Source organism: Penaeus japonicus, unplaced genomic scaffold (genome assembly GCF_977035675.1).
Source record: "Penaeus japonicus unplaced genomic scaffold, GWHDUDI00000001_assembly GWHDUDI00000012, whole genome shotgun sequence".
In the NCBI taxonomy this organism is placed as follows: Eukaryota; Metazoa; Arthropoda; class Malacostraca; order Decapoda; family Penaeidae; genus Penaeus; species Penaeus japonicus.
This window is the reverse complement of record NW_028234414.1, coordinates 12,399,890-12,409,867: the sequence shown is the minus strand read 5'-3', so window position 1 is coordinate 12,409,867 and position 9,978 is coordinate 12,399,890. Positions and strand designations below refer to the sequence as shown.

The window sequence follows — 9,978 nt, the reverse complement described above, 5'->3', positions numbered from 1 at the left end:
TCTCCGTCAGAAAAAACTTAGACGGCCAAAGAAATATATAAGTAAGTTTACCCTCATCGACGAATTTAAGGCCACAGAAAACTGACTGCCAATTCTGGTAAACTTAAATAGACTTGAATGGACGCGCTATGGCCCAACACAAAACAACTAGAGAAAATAACAATGAAATTATTGTCCTTACAACATGACTTTACAAAATAGATACGCGACAAAATGGCTCCCACAAAAAATGCATCTAGGTGTACAATAGAAACTAATCTGTTGCCCGGTGCATTTGTCACAAGTACTGACAGCGCTCCCTCGTGCATGTCATAAAAAGGAAAATTGAAATATAAAATCAGCAGGAGGATAGAAACGTTGTGAAACAAAGCCGATCTGAACGAGGGGGAACTGTGCACTTCATTTCTGCCTGTTCTTTCCCTCCCTATCCCTATCCCTTCATTTTCTCTCACTCACTCTCAATCTATTGCTTGCACTCTCTGTATCTCTTTCTCTTTCACTCTATCACCTTCTTCCTCTTTCACTCCCTCGTCAATTTTCTATTTCACTCTCTCCCTCCTTCCCCCTCTTTCTCTTTTACTTGCTCACTCGCCCACTCTCTCTCTCTCTCTCACTCTTACTATTTTTCTTTTCTTTCTCTTTCACTTTCTTTCTGTCACTCTCATATTCTCTTTCTCTTTCTGTAACTCTCATTTTTTTCTTTCTCACTCTCTCTTTCTCTTTAACACTAACTTTCTCTCACTCTCACTTACTATGTTTATGTATCTCTCTCCCCCCCTCTCCGTACCCTTTTATCAACCCAGGTAGCCCTCCCCTCCCCTCCCTCCTTCCCTCCCTCCCTCCCTCAGTCCCCCCCCCCTCTCTCTCTCTCTCTCTCTCTCTCTCTCTCTCTCTCTCTCTCTCTCTCTCTCTCTCTCTATCTCTCTATCTCTCTATTTCTCTCTCTCTCTCTCTCTCTCTCTCTCTCTCTCTCTCTCTCTCTCTCTCTCTCTCTCTCTCTCTCTCTCTCTCTCTCTCTCTCTCTCTCTCCTCCCCATCTTCACTGATCCATCTGGGCGACAGACATGCCTGTAATGTCTCTCGTATTTCCTTGTTTTTGCCTTTCGCCGCAACGAGGCGAGACAGATAATCATCATGGCCGCACGCCACGCCGGGGCATTGTGTTGAGCTTTTCCCTGCCACTCGTGATAAGGTGACGATGCAGGCTGCCTCCCTCCTGAATATAAGCTTATTCTCTCTCTCTCTCTCTCTCTCTCTCTCTCTCTCTCTCTCTCTCTCTCTCTCTCTCTCTCTCTCTCTCACACACACACACACACACACACACACTCACTCACTCACTCACTCACTCACTCACTCACTCACTCACTCACTCACTCACTCACTCACTCACTCACTCACTCAGTTCCCGCCATCGATGTCTTGTTTGCGTCGCTGATATTGCTCTCATTCTCTTCAACAATCTAGTATGTGTCTGTCAGCCTGCTTCCTTGCTCTGAGTCTTATCTGTTTACCTTCTCCCCCCGTCAATATGCATACCTGATCCTCTTATGCATGTCAACATCTACGTCTACCCAACTGCCCTTCCTCCCATTTACCTGTATGTCGGTTTATCCACAAAATGCTATCTTCAAAATTACAAGACTGGTGAATTATTTCGTAAACGCAAAGAGCATGTTGCCACAGGTTCGTCACGGTGTCATGAGGACTGTACACAGACGGCACTCCTAAAACGAGTCAAGTAATGTGATGCCGCCACGCTCTTGCCTCACGCCCAGTTGCTCTTTCATAGCAAACAAGAAATGCAATTTTGGTCTAAGTCTCTTATTTATCTCGAAGGAAGGCTATCGTCTGAACCAGATGCAATGTCATTAAATTTCATGACATATGCTCTCTCTCAGTCCCTTTCTTTATCCTCTCTCTATCTTTCTCTCCTTTGGGAGTTTGGTTCCAAAGAAATTGAAGCTCAACTTCTCATTTTCCACGTTTTTGTCACATTGCTTTATTATTAGTCAGTGTAACAACCATGATAAAATTCTTGCCCATCCAACACTTTAAAAACCCAAAGAAAAATATTCGACCAGATATTAAAGCCAACATCAGCGGGACGGACCCAACGTCACCAACCTGGAGATCCTAGACATGAGCCGTCCTTGCCTGGCTAGTGCCACAAGGTCGCTCAGCTGGAGGTTCTCGAATAGAGGCGCGTCCCTGAAGGACCCTCCTGACATCCGCTTCTTCACCTGGTCCAGATACGTCGACCCGAACGCCTTCATGGTGGACGATTGACACACTCGCAACACTGGCTGATTTATCTCACTATACGCACATAATTGCCACTACGATAGCTTTAATGACTCTGAGGTAAACTGCTTGCTTGCTCGAATCCGACATTAATAGTTACGGCTGTTGTGTGCGACACCGAGGCAAATATCACGTACTTGACAAAGACAATCGCAACTGATTGATAACAACACTTTGCCGCGCTAGTTCTAGCGACCCAACGCGTGTTAGAAACGCGAAGGTATTCTGACGAAGCGTCGAAAGAGAGAGGGAGCAAGTTCACACGCGCACGTACCGACTAGAACGACCAGAGTCGGCCAGGTCGACAATGCCACATAACACGAGTTGCCAGCGGTGACATTAAACGATAAAAAGGCCGTAATCTCCTTTTTGTCAGGTAATCCGGACATTGTGGACAAAGCAGAGGAGGCGCAAGTTGACTCCCTGAAGAACGCTGCCACCACACCTGCCTTTGATGCAGACCGTGTTCCAAAGGAAGCAAAGGGACAAGATGCAACAAAGTACATTTCTAGCCTCTTTGACGCAAACAAATCATTGACAAAACACATGAAAGACATCCGAGGCGCATGCAAACACCAGGCTGAGCGATAAGAACTAATGCTATCCGAGATCAAGATAACGCTGATAACGTGTCATCGAGACAGACGGTGGACACATAACAGGTAAGACGAGGCCAGTTACTGCGTCGAGCTTACATTTCACTGTCACGCACACACTTCTCACACTCAAGTTAATTCAGGTATAACTATATTCCTGTGTCCAAATATATACTAGTGTGTGTCTATATTTGCACAGGGATATTCTCATTAGCTTGTCCTCACAAAGAACAAAACAATCATAAACAAACTATTAAAATTAAGCAGGCACACACACACGTATATAAGACGTGTATAAAAATAACAACACACATATAGGCACATATTCGATGTACAGAATATACATTTATTCATACAGGTAAACTCATAAATATGTTTATATGCGTGTGAATGTGTGTGTGTGTGTGTGTGTGTGTGTGTGTGTGTGTGTGTGTGTGTGTGTGTGTGTGTGTGTGTGTGTGTGTGTGTGTGTGTGTGTGTTGTGTGCGCGCGTGTGCGCGTGTGCGTGTGCGCGCGAACGCTTCGCAGCATATTATATATAACGCATCCTTTATATAACGATGCCAATAAAAAAAACGTGGTAGGAACAACTGTTGCTCTCCACACTTGTGAATCAGAGATGGCGTGACAACACCGCACACTCAGCCGACAATAATTTGCCAGCTTATCACCCGAGTTTCCAACAGAGGATTACAAATTCCTGAAATGATACAACACTGTACCCATCCCCTCTGCTCTTTTCCTCTTTCATTTATCATTGTGACTGTGTGCACATGGCCGAGTGCGCTCTACAAATTCACCATATAATAAAGTACATAGACAAACACACACACAACACCCCGGCGGCTTCATTGCCAACAGGATCACGGCGGAGGCGAGGTCGTGTCCATCGGCACATGATCCCTGCACTCGCGACATGCGTCTTCCACCACTAAGGTAAAAGTAAGTAAGTGGGATACTTGGTTTAGTGGGTTAAGGCTATCGCTAAAGAATGCAGGACCAATAACGATTATCGTTACTGTTATCATAAACAAATAAATATCTATATACACAACGGTAATAGTAATTAACTAAATTCAAATAGAATGCATGAATCTATACGGCGAATACGTGGACAAAATATAAAACATTGTATCCACGTGTCTCACTGTGTTTCTGTACATGTATACAGAATTTTTTTTTTTTTCTCTTTGTTTCTCTGTTTGTTTGTTTTTCTTTTGTATTCTTTTCTCCTGAATATCCCGAATTGCCTCGTTATTCTTTCCTCTTGTTTATGCCACACTATTCAACATTCCACATCTTTCTGCTCCCACAACCGGTATCTCCCTGCAGAAATATGTATTTTCTATCCTTTTGTTTTCCAGTTCTAATCCAGTTTATACTTTATTCTGCCTTTTTTTGGTAAATTATTTTTCTTTGAGCATTTTTTTTTTCCTTTAAAATTCTGAGCATCATATTTTTCCATCATACTTTTTTAGTATTTGTCACTCTGCCTATCGGCCTCTTTGTTGCTGTGTCACCCTATCTCTCTATCTCTATCTCCCAAATATCTACCCATGTAGCTACCTATTTATCTTCCAATATCTATATACTCAGCTATCTATCTTCATCTCTCCGTTAGACTCATATCCTTCTCCATCATTGTCATACTTTCCCCTAAGGTTGTTTCTAACTGCCTTGTTTTTCCCCAAAGCTTTTCTTTCTTTCTTTCTTTCTTTCTTTCTTTCTTTCTTCAATCACCTCATTCTTCTGTCTTCTCCTCTTCCTACTTCTTTCGTTTCTTAATCTCCATTCTCTTCCTTTTCCCCCCTCTTACTTTTACTCTTCCCTCTTGTCCTTCCCCCTTCCCCCTCCCAATCCCCACATACTCTTCCCCTCTACCTTCTTTCCTCCTCCCCTCCTCCCCTCCTCTCTTACTCTTCCCTTACCCTTTTCCTCTCCTCTCCTCTTCTCTTCTCCTCTCTTCTCTCTTCTCCTCTCTTCTCCTCTCTTCTCCTCTCTTCTCCTCTCTTCTCCTCTCTTCTCTCTCCCTCCCCCTCTGCCCGCCCACCTCCGCCCTCCCTCCTCCATCCCTCCCCTCCTTTCTCTCCTCCTCACTCTCCTCCTTCCCTCCATCCCATCCCTCCCTCCCCCATCCCATCCCTCCCTCCCTCCATCCCATCCCTCCTTCCATCCCATCCCATCCTTCCCTCCATCCCATCCCATCCTTCCCTCCATCCCATCCCATCCTTCCCTCCATCCCATCCCATCCTTCCCTCCATCCCATCCCATCCTTCCCTCCATCCCATCCCATCCTTCCCTCCATCCCATCCCATCCTTCCCTCCATCCCATCCCATCCTTCCCTCCATCCCATCCCTCCCTCCATCCATCCCATCCCTCCCTCCATCCCATCCCATCCTTCCCTCCATCCCATCCCTCCCTCCATCCATCCCATCCCTCCCTCCATCCCATCCCATCCTTCCCTCCATCCCATCCCATCCTTCCCTCCATCCCATCCTTCCCTCCATCCCATCCCATCCTTCCCTCCATCCCATCCCATCCTTCCCTCCATCCCATCCCTCCCTCCATCCATCCCATCCCATCCAATCCCATCCCATCCCATCCCATCCCATCCCATCCCATCCCATCCCATCCTATCCCATCCCTCCCTCCCTCCATCCCATCCCTCCCTCCATCTATCCATCCTATCCCATCCCTCCCTGCCTCCCATCCCTCCCTACCTTCCCTTCCCCCCTCTCTTCCTACCCCTGTCCCCGTCCCCCTTCCCTATCCCCGGCAAAACCACAGAATCCCACTGGATCATTTCTCTCAATTTCGAGCAAAACACTGGACAGTCGGAAGAAAAATGAGAGCCCCCTGAGTCCCACCCCCTAAGCCCCGCCCCCGACCCCCTCCCTAACCCACCCCTCGGGAACTCTCATTGGATTATGGCGGACCAAACTCGCTCTGAGAATGAATCGAACTAAAAGTGGAGTGGGACAGTGGGAGAGAAGGGGGGGGGGTGAAAGAAGTGGGGAGGAAGGTAGAAGGGGGGAGGAAGGGAGAATGGGAGACGAAGGGAGAAGGTAGGAGGGAGAAGGGGGTAGGAGGAAAGTGGAAGGGGAAAGGGAGAAGGGAGGGACAACGTGGGAAGAGGGTAAGGGGGGAGAGTGGGGGTGACGGAGAGGGAGAGGTAGAAGTGAGGATGGGGGGGATGGGAAGGAAGGTAGGGGGTCAGGAAATAGGAGGAGGAGGAGGAGGAGGAGGAGGAGGAGGAGGAGGAGGAGGAGGATGAAGAAGAAAAGGAGGAGGAAGAACAGAAGAAGAGGAAGAAGAGGAGCAGGAGGAGGAAGAAGTGGAGCAGGAGGAGGAAGAGGAACAGGAGGAGGTGGAGGAAGACGAGCAGGAGGATGAGGAGGAGGAGGAAGACGAGCAGGAGGAGGAGGAGGAGGAGGAGGAGGAAGAGGAGCAGGAGGAGGAGGAAGAGGAGCAGGAGGAGGAGGAAGAGGAGCAGGAGGAGGAGGAAGAGGAGCAGGAGCAGGAGGATAGAGAGGAGGAGGAAAAGAGGAGAAAGAAGTGAAAGAAGGGAAGAGAAGATAAGAAAAAGGGGAAAAGGTCAAGTGAAAATGACAGACCATGCATATATGTACGAGAAGCCAAAATAATCCAATTTGCATACACACAGGCTTCTTTTTAGCGTACCCTTTCCCCTTACCTAACCAAGACAGGGAGACCGACAGGCAGACGTACCAGGACGTTTCCCCCCGCTAACCCACACCCACACCCACACCCACACCCACATCCACGCCCAACCCAAGACAAGGAAGTGATAGGAAAGGGAAGGGAACTACTTTTACCAATCTTTCTCTTTCCCGTTTAGGATACTCACGTGTCAAGGGATGAATCCGTGACGAAAATCTTGACGCTGCTCCCTGCCAGTCGCTCCAGCGCCATGGTGCCGAGCTCGGGTTCTCGTGACGTCTCCCTTTCCTCCACTCTCTTTCTCTCTATTATCTTTCTCTTTCTATTTTGAATCACCTCCTCTTTCTCTCTTATCTCTCTTTCTGTCTCTGTCTCTCTCTCTCTCTCTCTTTCTCTCCTCTCTTCCTCTCTCCTTCTTCGTCTCTCCGTCTTTTCCTTTCTCCTTCACCGCCGATAAGGTATTTCCAGACTCACTCTCCTTCCCCCCGATGCCTCCGCGCTCATATTTTCACGCGAACGAAGGAGCCTGCACTTTTCCGCACTTTTCAGAGCCTCGGGAAAGATGCCACTAACGCCAAAGCTCTCGCTGTCACCAGGGGCACTGCGCTCGCATGAGTATTTGGTGAGAAGAATTGCATGTGAGCATAAATAGATGCATACATATATATATATATACGTAGGTAAATGGGTGAGCAAATATTTAAATATAATAGAGCGGCTAGATAAACAACATCTAACACATAATGCCGAGGTAAATAATTCAAGACCGTATATGCAAACAAATTAACGTATAAATAAACAATAAATCTTTCTGGCGGGAGGGATGGCGGCCGCGGCGGTTGGGTCATATACCACGGAACAAAATAAGGTGCAGGAGGTGCAGCAATATAAATTCCAGAAGGTGGGAAATTTCGGCGCCGGGAATTCCTTTCCCGCCGATTCCCGATTCCGGAAAGAATGGAACCGGGCCATTCCGCAGACGATAAGCCTCCCCACTCACCTAATCCCCTTTACCCCGGGCGCGAGAGAATCTGGACCGTCGGATAACAAAACAAAAGCTATAAATCTATACTATCAAAAGGATTTAAATATTGCATGCAAGCGTGAGTGAGCATGGAAAAAAATGCAAAATGATAAAACCGGGATATATTGACACTTATTCTGACAGCTGGAATTAAAAGCTAAGTTTAATCTTAACCCCGCCACCTCTCTCACATCTTTCTGAGAGTAGAGATTATACGTGCTTTTATACATATACATATAAGCACAAAGACAAACATAGCCAAACAAACAAGCCAAGTTATCACAACCCTTCTATACATAAAGATCAAAACGGAAGAAAACAAGCAAAATACAAGACTATGAAAAAAAGCCTGATCAGTAACACAGCCCCCCCCCCCCCCCCCACACACACACACACATGCCCTGGACACTACCTGACCCAACCTAACCCTAGCGGCAACACGGGGCAGCGGAAGCTGCCATTTTCTACCACAGTGAGCCATTCCGGTCTTAAAAAGCACGCCACAAATTTCCCCTCCCGAGGCGGCGCTGGGAGAGGCGGCACCGACACCCCCCCCCACCCCCCCACGGCGTAATCAGCCCCCTTCCCTGCGATGGGTAACTTACTAAACGGGTCTCGCTGCACTTCCTTATCGACGCCTTCTTGTTCTCTTATTCTAATTTACATATTTGCGGCCATTATCGGATTGCATATGATATGAAATCTTCTACGAGTAAGTCCTGTTCTTCACGCGGAGGTGTGTGACGATGCATCCAAATATCTGCTAATCTAATCAAACAGGGTAGTGATCTGTCTTTATTTATCATCTCCCTATCCAGCTATCAGCGCCCGTCTCCCCTCTCTAGGTGATCCAGGCCCATCAGCTTCCAATCTCGCAGCCGAATCAGTCTAACAAGCGGCTTATCCCGAGATATCTCGATCTTACCCCTTTCGCCCTCCTCATCACCCTCCCTCTCCCTCCCCTCCCCTCCCCTAACCTACCTCCTCTCTTGCTATTCCTCTTATCCCCTTTACTATCCGTCCGAGGAGTGCAATACTCCCCCCCCCTCTCTCTCTCCTCGCCTAAACCGACACCCTCCCCCTCCCATGAGGTCGCGGGACCCTATTGGTTGAGAGGCCTTTTATATCTTTAACATTAGAAAACCACAAAGGGTTAGTAGCACTCGTAGCAATAACTGTAAACAAGGGAGGCGGGGATGGGGTTGGAGAGGGAGCCATTTCGAAGGGATGGGGAAAGTAAAAAAGCGAGGGGACGCTAGCCACTCAAATGGACGAGGAGATTTTAAGGAAAACAGAACAAGCGATGGAAGCGGGTGTCGCAAACGTCCCCAGCATCAGAAACTCAAAACCAAGGAACAGTAAATATTATAAATCATTCATAACCCTATTCTAAAAGCTATTCAAATGTAGACGATTTGCATGCGTTGCACGACCGGAAAAGGGGATTTCATATTCATATTTCAGACCCATCGGCAGCATATTCGAAACTTGCCTAAAGGGGAAACTTCCATATTCCAGACACACCACGAAGAACATACTTCAAAATTCATAGTATCACTTGTTAAAATCTTTTATTTCAGGTATGACTTCAGATAAAAATTCTCACTTATAGAAAAAAATGGAATAGACTTCCAGATTTCAGAAACAGCTTGCCCTCTGCTACAGGCAAAACAGGAGGAAAAACTTTCTATTCCAGGCGAACCCTAAGCGTTAAGACCCTCGCATTCCCTCCTAGACACGATGGGAAACGATTTGAGCTAACGTAGGGGGAGTCATCACTATTGCAAAGGAGCAACAAGGAAGACAAGCGTCGGCTTCGATAGCTGGCCAAGTAACGAACGTCCAAATTAGAGACGACTCAAGGCGTTACGTACTTAAGAAAGACATCCGGACTCGGCGAGCGCCATGGGCTATAAAACCGGCTGCAGAGTGCCCGTGTTCCCGCAGGGCAAAAAATTGGGAAAAATCGGGGACAAACTTTCCTTATGATCTCTTCCAAACTTGTCTTTTATTTCTGCTTGTCTGATCCTCACAGCTGCTGCTGTCATCTCAGCACTCGCATTATAAGAAAGAAAAAAAAGGAGAAGAAAAAAAACAAATGCATTTTTCATGTGACGCCATTTTACGGTTGGAGTTTCACGAGCCTGAAGATGATTTTAGACCGGCTAAAAATGAAAAAAAAACTTTGTCACACTTTCTCACATTATACCAGAAGTACTAACAAAGTTCCCATCGTGTTTTTTCCCCTCTACCTTCACGATTAACCGATATGCTTTCCGTCGTTCAATATCACTTCTTGTATGTATTTCCTGTGACCCCGAGTTTCGCACAAATGAATTTCTCCTTCGTGGAAAACCGGAGTTTTTTTCTGGCGA

At 46.9% G+C, this 9,978-nt stretch overlaps 1 protein-coding gene across 2 annotated transcripts in view; it reads right to left on the bottom strand.

The window, feature by feature from the left end:
- Positions 1-9,692, bottom strand: part of Evi5 (ecotropic viral integration site 5) — a 55,893-nt gene extending 46,201 nt beyond the window's left edge. Inside the window, exon 1 of one of the 2 annotated variants that reach the window (XM_043005771.2) lies at positions 6,767-9,692. In XM_043005771.2, coding sequence (XP_042861705.2) covers positions 6,767-6,831 — 65 coding nt within the window. In that variant the 5' untranslated portion in view covers positions 6,832-9,692. Of the gene's footprint in view, positions 1-2,124; positions 2,594-6,766 lie in introns of those variants that run through there. The other variant, XM_043005764.2, reaches the window with a different exon arrangement.
- Positions 9,693-9,978: the final 286 nt, after the last annotated feature.